Here is a 16,057-nt window from a genome sequence, read left to right as displayed (position 1 = left end):
ACACACACACACACACACACACACACACAACACACACACACACACACCACACACACCACACACGACACACCACACAACACACACACACACAACACACACACACAAACTACACACACACACAACACATAGCTCTCCGGGACAATCAGTCGCCAAGGACAGTAATCTTAGGAGACTAACAGAAGAACACGACTGCGAAAAGGAACCTTGGTTATCCTTTGGGGGAGAGGGATCTGAACTCCTCGTAGGTGGGTTTTTATTTTTACAAGACGTGTTACACACATACACTCCAACACTGACACAGATAAATCCAAACACACGCCGAATATCGGTTACTTCGCGCCCCCTTAACACGATCATACTCCTACCAGTGACACATCGTCGTGATTTCGTTCTCCTCAGTTACCTCGCGAAGTCCGTCCCCCCCTGCACACACCCTCTGACCTTCACTAGGTCAACCCCAAAAAAAAAAATGTAGTCAACTTCCACGCCCGACGTCCTAGACGCTCCTGCCACCATTTTATCAAGTTCCATTACTCTAGATTTTGTGTCTTATCGGAAACTGTAACATACCTGCGACCGTTTGTGATCATTAACGTGGCATCGTCTGCTCGTACGTACGTGTCTTTGCTACATCATTTACCCGTGAAGAGAGTTGGTTCGACACTAGCTTACGGATCACGAAATGTGTATAAATACTGACCTTGATATTACTTACCGGTTGTTCCTCGCAGTGTTTCTCTACGTCAGACACGACGTAACTGTGTAGTCACGCTACTAGTCCGGGAGGATACGTCCCCCTTCTACCAGTGTACACTCGGAGTTGACCTCCTGACTTTTAGGACACTGCTTCTTCTCTTCCCTGAAAAAATTTTGGAGTAAGTACCTTAGGGAGTCAAATCTAATACATGAGCAGTAAGTGTGTTGGAATATAAGTGACACTTCACACCTTCCTATTCCACACAGTCTCCACTTCCCCAAGTCTCCTAAATCACCCCCGTCCTGTTCGTCCGCTTGGTGTTCGTAAATCCAAGAATTATCCTAACCTTCCTTGATTTTTATTTTGCCCAAAAGTGCGGTTCGGTGTTTAATTGTACGGGTCGTCCACGACAAAAACCATCCTCGAACATACAAAGGTACGATTAAAGGAAGAAAAAAAAAATCAACTTGCGAAAGACCCTAAAGGAGCATCTTTACACACGCGTAATAATCGTGGACATACAATTGACATACTCCTCGTCCCAACTACCGGGAGACACTACGTGTCTAGTATACTGTTATTGTGTGAAGAGGTCTGTCACACGTCGTCGTGTCTCTACGGGTGTCACAAAGTCTTTGTTATGACTCACTCTTACGAGGACGCGACAACGTGTGACGAGCTAGTGGATCTCTGAGTCCACATAGAGGCAGACAATACATGCCGAGACAATTGTGTCCTAGATAACACTCACACACCCTATCAGCACGACATCTCCAAACCATCCGTCTGGCCGATTCTGTCGGTGTCCCGTGGGTCCGACGTGTGTGTACATGTTCATATTTGTGTGTGGTCGAGGCACACACACACACACACACACACACACACACACACACACACAAACACTAGGGTTAACACACAACAAACGGAGATGAATGTCATTATCCTTCTGCGGTTGAAGAATGCGTGCACTTTTAATGTGTATGTTTGTTCTTGTATGTGTCTTTGTCGTTGTCACCATAAATCTTAGCATGTTCAGTCACAGGGACTCAAACAGGGATTTGGGAGATTCCTCATTTTCCAACAGGCTAAAGAACACAGAAACCAACAACATGCTCGTAAATCACTACGTTCAACGCTTTAGTACTGAACTAAAAACAGGCTAATAGGATTATCCAAAAGCTGTCACTGTAACATGATGACCCCCCTCTCAGAGCACCCCTGTTACACTGCACTGTCTGTCATGTGACATATTAATTGGTCATAAAGCGCACACATATCTTATAATAGGTGCATTGTTTTGTTTTCCTAATTCCAAACAAGTTGTGTGTGAGAGTTTTGAGTTATCTCACTGACAGTATGTGAAAACTAATTAGGGTCTGAGACCAGAGGGCGGCTAAGACTAACGCTCCGGCACTAAACAGTTCTACGTCAAATCTGAGGTCCCATCATATGACGTTTCCATGGCAACGCATCCCTCGCCATAAAACATAATGTTGTCGTAACTCAATGGACCCAGATTTCACATGATGGTTAATGGTTCGGCCCTCAACACGTCGATATAACAATACTGAGTTTTCCTGAAACGCTGTTGCCATGGCAATGCATCATAAAACACGATCTTGCTATAACTCCTGTGTAAATCGTTAAAAAGTGCTCAAACTTCACGTGCAATGCTAACAGTCCAGCCGTGAAGACATCTAAGTGTCAGTTTTGAGATTTCATAATATGCCGTTTCCATGGCAACACAATGCCATGAAACAAGGTTGAACTCCAGTGAACAGGCTCCAAGCGGGCCAAAACGTCTCTCAAGACATCTAAGCCTATTATGGGGTGTCATCTTATCTCGTTGCCATGGCGAAACATAACCGCCATGAAACACGATGTTGCTGTAACTCCCATGTACATTGCCCGATCGGCCCGAAACTTCCCACGTTTTCTTACGGCCGAGTCCGGACACGTTGACGTGCGGACAACAGCGAACCATGCGTGGATCGTTGAAGACCCGCTCATCGCTGCTCATAGCTGCTTATAGCTGCTCATAGCTGCTCATAGCTTTAATTATATATAATAATACATTACCACTATATATTATTGGAATTTTTGGTCCACTTTACTGTTCCTTGAGCCAGGTTGTGACACCTTGTATTCATGATTTTCCAAATTTGATTTATTTTAATATATTTCTTCTTTTATACTTCATTAACCATTTTTTAAGGATATTTATTCATTTATTTGGTCAACAATGGAGTTATATTGCAAATAGGAAAAATAAATATCAGGCACACAATAATTATTATTTGGTTTGAGGGCTTTTGGATTTTTAGAGGACAATTAAAAAAACTTTTTCTCTGAGGTATATTATTAGATCTTTGATCCTATCTACACTTCCTTCCTAAATAAGAACAACTTTACTAACTGACTAAATATCATAGTGTGATAAGATGTGTATAAGATGCTTATTTATAATGTTTTTCAATGGTCATGTGTGTTTGCTGTGTGTTCGAAAGGCAGGGTGATTGTTATGCAGCATACTCCATTGCCTATATAATAGTAACCAATGTTAGACGTAGTCTCGTCTGAGTGGAAATGATAAATGTTAATGAGAGAGCAGGGAGGTTTTGTCCGTTCTGTCAGAGGAAATCATTTGTATGTAAACATGGTTTATCTTATTAGTCATCATATTGTTTCTGTTGACCTCCTCTCTCTGCCCACTGTGATGTTATTTTGACCGCCCCCTCCTAAGCTCTGTCATTATTCTCCTGTTTGTTTGTAGCCTTTATTTAACCAGGTGAAAATCCCATTGAGATGAACGATCTCTTTTTCAAGGGAGACCTGCAGCACATTGGTTGCACATATAAACAACAGAAAACAAAAAGGACATCAATACAACATAATTACAGGGGTATACATTAGCAACCTATTCACAATGACAGATATCTAATAACATTTCATCTATCCGAGCTTTAAAATGATGCAAGGGAACCAAAATGCTCAGTTTAAAAAAAAATTGCATAGTGTTCCAAGCTAGAGGAGCAGCGCAAATAAAAGCTTTAGTACCGAAAACAGTCCTAGCACTTGGCACATGTAATAAAAACACATCCTGGTATCTCAGGCAATAGCTACTTGCCACTCTCTGTGAGATCAGAGAGAAGATATAAGTTGGTAGTTTACCCAACATGGCTTTATAGATAAACATGTACCAATGACTGAGCCTCCGTACAGTTAGTGAAGGCAAACCTGCCTTGGCATACAGGATACAGTGATGAGTAAGTGCTTTACAGTTAGTAACAAATCTCAGTGCACTGTGATAGGCGGCATCTAACTTTTCCAGGCAATGGGCAGGTGCATTCATATAAATCACCATAGTCCAGCACATAAAAAGGTCACAGTGACTAGCCTTTTCCTGGCCTCAAATGAGAGACAGGACTTGTTTCTGAAAAAGAAACCTAGCCTAACCCTCAGCTTTTTAAGCAGATTAATGACATGAAGTTTAAAAGTAAGAAAATCCTCAAGCCATATACCTAGGTATTTATAACAGTTAACCACTTCTAGTACTTGTCCTTGCATACAATATCCAAAGCAGTCTCTGGAGTCTTTTTTGCTTTTGAAAAAAGCATTACCTTGGTTTTCTCAACATTTAAAAGAAGCTTAAGCTCAGCGAGCTGAGTCTGAATAATGTTAAAAACAGCCTGTAATTTAACACCAGCCTCCTTAAATGAGGGACCTGCACAATACATCACGGTATCATCCGCATAAAAATGTAAAGCTTCATCCACATTTTCACCTAAACTGTTGATATATATGGAGAATAAAAGTGGACCTAAAACAGAACCTTGGGGAACACCATTAGCAATGTTCAACCACTCAGAAGTGAGCCCATCAAAGTGAACACATTGGGACCTTTCAGAGAGGTAGTTCGCAAACCACCCCACTGCATGGCTGGATATGCCTATACTGAGTAGCCTCTGCTTTAAGATTGCGATGATCGACGGTATCAAACCTCTGAGTAATGCAGCCTTGCCTGCCACTGTCTGGACGTCATCTTCACCTGAACAACAGCTGCAGCAGATGTTAGGAGTCCCAGTGAGGTTGAAATTAAGATATTTCCTTACTAACTTTTTTCTGTTTACCCCTGAAAAACTGAGCCTGGAAGGATAGACCTAATTCTTATAGGGCATTGGGTGGGAAAAAAAGCTGATGTAAAAACCATGTATGGCAGCTCATTGTTATGATCTGCTGCTTTCTGTTAGCAATATGGACCTCCTTTAAATAAACATTATGTCTCGAAAACAGTCCACCCTCTTCTTTCAACTTAAGTATTGTATATCAAAATGGCCAAACATTATTGACATCTGAATCATAAAGTCCCCAAAAAGAGACTATTTTCCTCTTTTTTCAGATTCTGTGAACTTCAAACTGAACTTGTCCCCTTATAATTAATGTCTTACCATGGATGTGTACTAACTTGTTTTTAATTGTATTTAATTTGTCAGTATTTACCCATATCATTTTGCCTTTTATTTGCACTGTACCTATACTCTACATTTTCCCACTGCGGGATGAATAAAGGATTTCTGATTCCTCATAGTTCTACCCCACTATATATCGATCTAGTATATCTAGTATAGCAGCCCACAGAGTGAAGACAAGTGGTGTATGACACTCAGAGAGTGAATACATTCTAGTATGTTGTTCCCAAGTGAAAGTAAAAGTAATGTTGTAAAAATGTTTAAAAGGGAAACATAATATCTACTCTGACACAGGGGTCCAATGGCAAGACATGGCCCCTGTCAAGGAACGTAACTAAGGCATCAGGCATCTTGCTTTTGAATAATAGGGTGGTGCAGGAGCCCTAAAAGCCAGAAATTAATAAGAATTGTATCACTTCTGGTTCAGTTTTCATTTAACGTGTTCTGTTGTTAGATGCTTTAAATAGGATTTGTGATTCACACCAGCTGGAGAGATTTCCACATTTTGTTCCACGACACCAAATACGTCATTAAATACCACACTGCTAAATGTATGAACATTAAATGTGTCTTAAAAACAGTCGTTGTTGACAAGTGACTGCATAAACTACTAAATGTCATAACGCAAAACATTAACCGCCGTTAGCTTAGCAGTGGTGATGTGCAGCCATCTAACCTTTATGTAGTTATTTTATAGCCTAACGTTAGCTAGTTACTACTTACATTGGCTAACTACTGGCGATTGGTATCATAAACGTGTGTTTGCCACGGATCTTATTTTCTGCAATCTACCGAAATCCCGTTGCTTTGTTGGGGTAGCCCTTGCGATGCTAACTTCCCGGTCGGCCTACAAAAATACGTCATTACTGCACTACTCCATTGCAACACAACTGTGACACTGCTCTGATCTTTCATGTGAAAGTACATTTGTGATGCATTTTCCAAGCTCAGACTAAAGTGAGATACAGACAGTAAAACATTACACATGTTAAGGGGAAGCATGGAATGAGGATGTTGGTAATTGGTAGACATACTTCTTAGTGTGGTTGACTCAGTCTCCTTACACACCCCCACAAAGTGGTGGTAAGACTCCATCTCAGCGGTGGAGATCCGTATGGTGGAGTAGGCTGGTCCATATTTACCACATCGTGGACAGCGAGACACAATGCTCTTGCGTCGCAGCCTGCCTACAACGTCCATCTCCGCTAACTCAAACCTCCAGCTAACATCATCTGGGTGAGTGGGCCTATCTATCTACCCATCATGCCTCTGCAGCAGACAATAATCCATGTTCCGACTTGATTCTGCTGTCCCTTACACAAACACAGCACTGCTACTTGAGACCTCAAGGAGCCTCCACCTTTCTGTCTGCCTCTCCGTCATAATCTCTGTTAGAAAGTTAAGCCTATTACAGGACATTTGCATATGCCTGCCTGTGTGAGTGCCACAAACAACTTTGACCTGCTGAGAGACAGTGTGAACAGCATGCGTCACACTCTGTCATTAGAACTAAAGCACAGGGAAAAAGTCCCAAATATTCCCCTCAATGAACCAGGAAATGTGACACTGTAGGGATCTGTCGCACAATAGATGTGGTGTTTTCAGATTAAAAAATATGACAAAATGCCAAGTAAAAAAAAAGATGTGAACATACGTATATAAAAATGAAGGATCCAGGAGAAACATCAAAAAGCATCCAGGTGCCACCAAAAATAAATATCCCAATGCCCGAAGTTATTTAGAGAGACAGTGCAGCTGCATAACAGTTGTGCAGTTGAAGCTGTGAATACCCAAACCTTTGGTCATCATTTGTTCTCCCAGAGCATAAATGATGTAAAGAAACACTTTTGCAAGACACTAACATGCAACTCGTTTTAAAACTCATATTCTGAAAGTGGCTATATTCTTCTCACCTATCCAATACAAATGTACAGGACAAAGCAAATGTATAGCAAGGCTGGAATATAAAATGGAGAAAGAAACTGCCCTTAAAGCCCCAGGTTTCCTATATGGAACCTTGTTAGGAGAAATGTAGCTATGCTCTAAACACTGCTACTTTTGATCTTTACTCAAATTAAAATGTAGTTTTCTTTTTGTAAATAATCATACACACAATTAATAGTGAAATTAGTTGTGCCTAGCTGCAGAATGTAACAAACAGAAGGAAACAGAGTAGAATGCCACACAATTAAGAATTTAGTCATTTGTTCTTCTTTATGGGGTATATCTTAGTTGTTTTCTGCACCTCTGCAAATGTGTTATGATTATATCAGGGACTACAGTGGACATTTGTAGAACTTAAATTTAGTTTTTTTGTTGTTTTTTTCTGGATTTATTTTCCGTAAAAGAAAATAATTTAGTTTTGAGTGTTGTTTTAAATTTTCCTTGCAGTATGTTTCCAAATACAGTATCAGTAAACAGTCCCTTTACTAAAGCTAAAAATGCCTAAAAATAATAAATCTAGACACAATCGTGGTGTATAAGTACATATTTTAGATTTGTTTGTTAACTATAGTTTTTTTGTTCAGCTCAATAATACAAAATATAGTCAATAAATAAATAACAATATTTTACTATAGATAATACTGTGACTCACTTTGGTGAAATGAACACTCTACCCAGCTATTTCTTATATATTAGCATTGCATTAACATATCAACACTGCTGTAGTCCATTTACTGTAAATAAATGACAAAAACACACTTGAGACACAAATAAATATACTTATTTGCTCCTACAGCTTGCTGTTATCAATATTGATACGCTAAAGTCATACAGACCAGCGGAGAAATATTATGAAGTACATTTACTCCAAAATCTTAAGCTAGTGGTACTGGTTTCCTTTTACGCTACTTATTCTACTACATTTTGAGACAGATGTTGTCCTCTTACTCCACATTTCAGAACAGCGTTATTACTTTACTGATTCAGATTACTAGCTGAAACAAAACATAAATAAACTAATAAATTAACATAGTGGCACAAAATTACAAGTCAATATTTCCAGCCACACTATCTAAAGTAATTACAATTAGCTCAACCTTTACCAGCTTTGATAAACACATTGAAGCATCAATGATCATAATCCAGTAAATAAATATGATTATGAAAATCACGCTCTTACTTTTGGGTTTTACTTGAGTATATTTTAATGCCAATACTTTTTTACTTGTACTTAAGTAAGCTATTCAATGCAGGACTTCTAACTTAGAATATCAGTTTAAAAAGTAGTATTGCTTCATTTACTTGTACAATCTGAATACTTCTTTCAGCACAAAAACAGACCATGACTCTATATCAACTTCTCTGGCTAAACAGGTCCAATTCACTTCTAATGGATCCTATCATCATTCTGTCATGGGGGGCAAAGCCAAAGTGGTACCATGCAAACAAACAGTACATCATGTCCAGAAGTGTTCCAGAAGCTGATCCTTAACTTGTATTATAACAGATTATGTCAACATGTGTAACACTGTGAAAGCTATCAAAAGTGTGCATCACTTACACATTACTGATCCCATGCTGCTGCTCTGAAACAATCCACACGGACGGGGGGGCGAGCGCAGTGACTCCATTCCTACGTCCAGAGCAACATACCTCACACACACACACACACACACACACACACACACACACACACACACACACACACACACACACACACACACACNAGCTCAAAACCGCTCCTTTTCCTCTGAATTCTTGCCCTTATGTCTTGTAAAACATATCAAATCCTGCCTTAACATTTTTAATTGTAATTTTCAGGCAAGGTTGACCTTGCCTGAAAATTACAATTAAAAATGTTAAGGCAGGATTTGATATGTTTTACAAGACATAAGGGCAAGAATTCAGAGGAAAAGGAGCGGTTTTGAGCTCTGCTACTAAAAACTGTTTCTTTAACGTCATACGTCAAACGCGTCATATTACATCACATGGGGGAGCAACTTTCTCGGACTCGTTCTCTGCCCAATCCGCAGTAGTAGTTTGTAGTTGGTTTGAGCGGTTGTGATTTAGTGAGCTGTTATTTTGTTCAGTAATTTTACATTTCATTTCACCATTTGTAATCATGGTGAGTTGGAGTTTGTGCAGGTTGCATAAACTCCAGCCTGTCAGGACATCAAGTCCACAGTTTCCCTCACGGGAAAAGGACCGGAGCTAGCTTTCGTTCCTGGGTGCGTTGTGCATCCACCTCCCTGCAGCACATACTCTCCACAGCTTTAGCAGGAAACCGTATTACATCTCTCTCCCCCCCTTCGCTGCTCTCTCTCTCTCCCCTCCGGTACACAGCACCGTAAGACGTAGTGTGGAGTTGCATTAGGTAACGCTGTGGTGGCTGTACTGCTCCAGCCGTCTACTTTGTGTTTGTTTCCCCCTGTCTGTGTTGTTTGAGTGGGCGTGGTGGCTGGAGCCTCCCGGTTCAACCTCCACTCACCTGCTGCAATCAGCTGTGCACACTCCCCAACTACACACCTGCTTTCCATCAAGCCATTTACAACGGCATATCAACGGAGGCTCCACAACCTTTCTCCGCCAGATCGNAAGTCATACATGTTACATAATATATATGAAATATTACAGGTTTTCAACTAAATGCAGAGTTAGTTCTGAAAACACAGTCCACCACAGTGGCAAAGGGCACTGCACTGAATTGCTGCCTTGACACATTTGCATTGTCCACTGCAACCCTTTTTGCATCCACAGCGGAGGAGTTCACAACAGGCCTGGTAATGTGGTCCAGTAAACTTCCCATCCACCTGTGGCCTTCCTCTTCCACCCCCAGTCACCTGGGGATGGGAGTTCAGGGGCTGCAAACATCATCTGTCCCCAGCAGTGACCAGCTTGGAAGGCATATCTCTTTGTGCTGAATCGATGCTGCTTGTGTTGGGGGGAGTCCTTCAATTGTTCCACCTTTCTGGGTGAAGAGCTGCTTGATTGACTGACTCCTGGCTGCTAGTGCGGTCATACAATACCAGAGAGCAGTGTCACGCTCACTTCTCAGGCATTAGAGATTCTGAATCCTGGTCAGATCACTCTGTCTCAGCTGGAGCATGTCAGCAGAATTGATGTCGTGTGGGATGAATATTTCCCCGAAAGTCTGAAAGCTGAAACACGCAGCAAGAGAGGGAAGGGAGTTCATAGATGCGTTGAGCCATCCAGTGTCATTCCTGGAAACTGGCCAGAGTTTCTGCGCATTGAAAACAAGAAGGCTGAACTGTTCTTCTTCCTGGCAACCAGTGCGACAGCCCTCAACACTGGCAAACAAATAATCAGTACTTGCAACATGCACACATGAGGAGGCTGATACCCGCATCCTACTGCACCTAGGAGATGCTGTGAAGGAAGGGTATAGCAAGGTGTCAATACGCACAGTTGACACGGATGTGGTAGTAGCCTACTGGCAATCACAGCAGCCCAATCGACCCAGGCCTGGAGTGAACTCCTCCTGAATGTGTCAAGGTAGCAATTCAGTACACTGCCCTTTGCCACTGTGGTGGACTGTGTTTTCAGAACTAAGTCTGCATTTAGTTGAAAACCTGTAATATTTCATATATATTATGTAACATGTATGACTTCACCATAATAAATATGTTAATGGTTTACTGTGTATTTTGTTCCCTGAATACCAGATACATATAGTTAGCTACATTCTAGCATGTTGTAAATAGTACCAATGCATTCCCCATCCTTNNAAAATGTAGGATTAGCCACCAGAATCAAGATCCTAGGTGGTCTAGATCCTAAACTACTGGTAAAATAACAACCATTGGCGCCATTGGACAAATTTGCGATGGCCCTATTGCCAAAAATCTTCCTTAGGGCATGCTCTAACAGTGTGCCAAATTTCATGCTTTTATCATCAAAAGCACAATTCTTTCAGATATTTCACATATCTGCTGGACTATTACAGAAAGTGATATGTAGGTTATATATGAAGATTCTTCCAGGAATTGGGGTAATAACAACTGGTAAAATAACAACCAATGGCGGCCATTTTCAAAATGGCGCCATTGGACAAATTTGCGATGGCCCTATAGCCAAAGATCTTCCTTAGGGCATGCTCTAACAGTGTGCCAAATGTCATGCTTTTATCATTAAAAGCACAATTCTTTCACATATCTGCTGAACTATAAGCAAGCTTACTCATTAGCATTTTTGCTGTGCTTTAGTCCAATTTATGTGACAAAATCATGTTAAGCTAGTGCTTAACTGTGCTAATATAATCAAGTTATTTTAGACCACCCATGGAAAATGACTGACTCTTAAAGTGATAGTTCTGATTTTCTTTGGAGTAAGATTGTATAAGGAACTTATCAATAGAGTGTACTATTACAAAAATAGCGGTCGACACACCCTCATTCTGCAGAAGCTAACAGGAGCTAGCATACATTAGCTATGCAATGCTGTACTTCTGTGGATGGGAGCAGTGGCAAAGTACAAATCACCCACCTAGAAATGTTAACTGCTTAAGTCGTGAGACAGCACTTTCCAATTGGGAACTAAAGCATTTGGCTATGCTCTCTTTAGAACCACCAGACTCCATTAACAAAATCATGAATTTTACCGCAGGAAACATAGAAGGTACTGTTCTACTACTACCTCAATGGGTTAGTTTGTTTGTTGTCACTCCCTTAAAACACCAAAGTGACCTATTGTGTTTGGCTAAGTAATTATAATGGAATCTATAGGTTTGTTATGAATGAGAACTGGTGGCTTTGGACGAAGCATAAAAAAAGACTTTAGTTCTCGTAAACATAGCCTAGACTTGAACTGATTAATTTATGGCTAAAATATATGTTGCTGCTATCCCCTTTCACAATCAGTAATAATCACAATCACAATCAATAGCCCATAATTTGTACTCCTGCTTGTTTCTTTATGGTCAGGCTACCTTGAGTAACCTCACTTAAAAAATTCTAGCTTCATGACCCAACACATCATACAGGTTTCCTGTTTAGATTCTCTTTATCAGGGGATCAAGGAGACATCATGTCACGCAGTTGCAGGGAGCTAAAACAGAGACGCTTACGACAGAGTTGTGCTCCAGAACGCTGACACCATCTTCATGCACCGCCAGCCAAACACGAGCCCCCTTCTCCGGAGAGGGAGGGATGGCCTTAGAACAGAGAGAAACAAGAAGAAAGTTTTTTTGCACTTATGTATGTTAAATTGTCAGTATTTAATCAATAATGTACGATGACAATTTACACTCAATCTGGTTATGGTTAATTTTACGTAGTATATTATATTTCAATCTAAACCAGAAAGCAACTGAGTGTAAACAATGGTAAAAACAAAAGTTTTCCCAGTTTCTGAAAAAAAATCTCTCTCTCTCTCTCTCTCTCTCTCTCTCTCTCTCTCTCTCTCTCTCTCTCTCTCTCTCACCTCTGCTTCAAATAACCTGGCCCCAAAGAAAGGCCACTTCCTGGCAACGGTCAGGTAGATCCTGACACACTCCGATGGACTTCGCCCCCTGAGGGAGGCCCAGCGGGCGGAGAGGCGCTGCAGCAGTTGTCTGACGGGGGGGGGGGGGGGACAGACATCCATTATACTCTTTTGATTGCCACAACCTGATTTTGGAGAAGGTGTTGCTGCATAACTTGAAATGGCTCTATTGTCCCTTTGTTGGAGCTTTAGGACCTCCTTTGTGCCGATATGGCATGTTTATTTACACAGCACCTTATCAAACACTGAGGTCATTTAAAGTGTATTACAAGCAAAACCAAGTAAATATAAGTTTAAATACATGGAAGTTACGTTTCTACAGTACAAGACAGGTTTAAAATCAAACAAATAAAAATACCATTAAAGCTATATTTAAATTACTAAAAAACGTTTCACAGAGATCTGATTGGACTGGATCAGATATGTGTCGTTTTCAGTGTGATCTGGTACCTGAGCTGCTCTTCAGACGTGTTTCTCCGGTAATGTTTGGGATAAAATCTGTCCAGAACCTGTTTAAGGGTTTGGTTGGACTTGGTCTGTGCTGATCCAGGAGCAGAGAAGGGACGCTCAAAGTCTCCAAACTCCACCTGAACACAGACACAAACATGTTACACAAGTACAAATTAAAAAGAAAATGTTCAGGAGAAATTCATTAAAAATGTTTTATAACTTCCAGACCTGGGCCAGCAGGGCAGCCATTTCCAGAGCCAGTTCCTTGTTGACAGGGAAGTGTCCCGCTACAATAGCCTCATTTGTCTGATAGGCCAGCAGCAACCTCTCCCTCTCTGACTCCCCCCTGACCTGGAGAGAGGAGTACAGCCTGCGAGTGGGGTCAAGGCAGAAATGGTAAAAGTAAAAAAAGATGGAGAGAAATGAACAAATACAGACATGTATTTTCAAATGTTTGTGTTGTATTTCTCAAGACTAAATCAATTTAGTCTTCACTCCAGTTGAGCTTTTAAAAGATTGCATTCAATTAAAATACAATAGCGTAAATGTTGAAATACGTTCTGATGTATTCCCTTAAAGTGAACCCTAATCAAAACTCCTAGATATCTTGAGACTGAATCTAAACATAGATTTGTTGAACCTGGTGTAAGCATAGATGTATCATGTAAGTGTCCTTCTCTACCTGTTCTTGTAGGTGAGGCGGACAGTCCTGGTGTTTTCAGACTTGCCAGTGTGCTGCTCCTTCAAAGCTTGCTCCCATTTGGAGATAATGTCACAAATCTGCAGGAGATATAAAAACGCTTTGATTGGACCTTTCTTAACAAAATGGTGTTGACTTGTTTGCTTACATTATTTAAAATATTTTCAGAAATGTTCAAACCTACAGAAATGTAATCAAGGTTACGGCCTGTTTCATTTGGTCGCCTGTAATGGCACTATCCTCTTTGTACATTTGTGGTTGAGTTTTTTTGTTGCTGTTTAGCCAAGTGATATATTTTAGTCATTGGCTGTCTGGATCTTAAAGTATCAGAAACACAAGCTGAGGAAACGTTAGCGGCAACCAAACAGCATTGGAAAAACACAGATTTGAATGTGAAAATGCTCAATTCAGCATTTTACCAATTTAATTATTTGGCCTGATTGTTTAGAAGAGGAGCAGACCACTGTGGATAATACGGCTGACGTTAAAAACCTCCTGAGTATCTGGATTTTTTTATCAGAGGAAAAGCTGAGGATGCATTAGTTGCAAATCAGCTCAAATCACCTCGAGGAAGTCAGATTTGAGTCAAACAGCGAAGTAGAGGTACAGATGTTTATCGTTAATCTGTTCAATTGTTTTCAATCCAGGTATAAAAACGAAACAGTTCCTCTGAACACATGAATGGAAGCAGCACCTTGATGGCTCCCTGCAGAAAGTGCTCCAGCTCTCGTCCCGTGGGGTCGTCAGTGAACAGGCTGAACCCAGACAGACCCGTCTTCCTGATGCCGGTGTCCTGGTTCAGGCGACACTGGAACTCGTCCACTGTGGTCGAAGCATCGAAGCTCACCACCTGAGGAAATGCAATGAAATACATCACATCAGTTATTATCATGATCATGACAGTTTATTCGTCTTCTGTCTGACCATATGAAAATTTGTATGCTTAAGTGTTTTAGTCCAAACATTCAAACGTTTGTTTTTATCTGTAAGAGGTACATGCAAAAAATCATCAAAAACATATTTAAAAACGGATTCCTGTCATGCATGTATTTTTTTTCGACTTTTCTTAATTCTGCCCCTTTGGGACCTTTTAAAATCGTCTTTGAAACAATATACATACAATACTACTTGAATACTACAATATTTTCTTTGTTATTGTATTAAAATCAGACGTCCCAACATGGTTTCCATGGGTCGATAAACAGTCATAAATCCAATTATTTTATCCCCAAAAAAATATCTAAATGATCTTTTTTTTTTTTACAATATGTTTATTGGTATTTTCTTATTGAACAACAACGTTTTTGCACAAAACCTTGTTGATCATCAACAATTAAGTGAGGGAGATATTTATCCAATCGTCCAGAAAGAGCTTTGTAAAGTATTTTTGTTTCACACATCCCATTAAGCTAATTGGTCTGTAAGATGAGCATTCTGTTGGTGGCTTGTTTGGTTTTAATATTAAAGTTATTATAGCTAATCTCAATGAATCTGGGAGCGTTCCTTTGACAAAACATTATACATATTATATATAATAGATTATACATATTATACATATTATACATATCGAGAAGCGGCTTTACAAGTTGTTTTTTAAATGTTTTAAAAACTCTATGTGAAACCCGTCTGGTCCGGGTGCTTTACCGCTGTTGATATTACCTATAGCTTCACAAAGGTCGGCTATTGTCAATTGACTATCTAGTTTTGCTTTGTCATCATCTGACAGAGAAACTGTAGCCTGTCAAGGAAATTGCTCTGAGCTTCCCTGTTTTCTGTTTATACTGATTTATAAAAGTCTCTACAATTATTATGTATCTCTTTTGGGTCTACAGTTAAGTTGCCAGATACTGATTTTATACCATTGATTATTCTTTCTGCTTGCATTTTCTTTACTCTCCAGGCCAGTAGTTTACCCGCTTTTCCCCCTTGATCATAGTACGTTTGTTTAGTCCACATTAGGCTTTTAGCCACTCGTTAACAAGAGACAGTTACATCTGTATTTAGTTCAAAAATAATTGTCAATGCAACTTTCCACAAATGTAACAAAGTCTGGGTCTTGAAGATAAACTTGTAACCTCCATCTTGCGTGACGTTCAAACCTGCCTAAATTGATCTCCATAAACACTGTTGCGTGGTCACTTATTACAATACTACTGTAACCACAACTTTTGACCTTGGAAAGAAGATCCACAGAAATAAAAAAATAATCAATGAGTGAATGAGTTTTATATGAGCTTGAATAGCAAGAACATTCCCTCTTATCCAAACTTCACCTAACCTGAAATCCTTCATATATCT

General features: G+C 40.2%; 1 protein-coding gene across 1 annotated transcript in view; it reads right to left on the bottom strand.

The window, feature by feature from the left end:
- LOC104948000 (pleckstrin homology domain-containing family H member 2-like) overlaps positions 1-16,057 on the bottom strand; it is a 36,203-nt gene that overhangs the window by 3,354 nt on the left and 16,792 nt on the right. The window contains exons 10-15 of the mRNA XM_010774140.1: positions 14,454-14,609; positions 13,742-13,839; positions 13,288-13,429; positions 13,060-13,196; positions 12,550-12,679; positions 12,194-12,280 (exon numbers count right to left, since the gene is read on the bottom strand). Of these exons, the coding sequence (XP_010772442.1) occupies positions 12,194-12,280; positions 12,550-12,679; positions 13,060-13,196; positions 13,288-13,429; positions 13,742-13,839; positions 14,454-14,609 (750 nt within the window). The remainder of the gene's footprint in view (positions 1-12,193; positions 12,281-12,549; positions 12,680-13,059; positions 13,197-13,287; positions 13,430-13,741; positions 13,840-14,453; positions 14,610-16,057) is intronic.

This window comes from Notothenia coriiceps, unplaced genomic scaffold (assembly GCF_000735185.1).
Source record: "Notothenia coriiceps isolate Sejong01 unplaced genomic scaffold, NC01 NC01_scaffold00013590, whole genome shotgun sequence".
NCBI classification, from domain to species: domain Eukaryota; kingdom Metazoa; phylum Chordata; class Actinopteri; order Perciformes; family Nototheniidae; genus Notothenia; species Notothenia coriiceps.
Note: the sequence above shows the minus strand (reverse complement) of the source record. Positions and strands in the feature narration are given on the sequence as shown.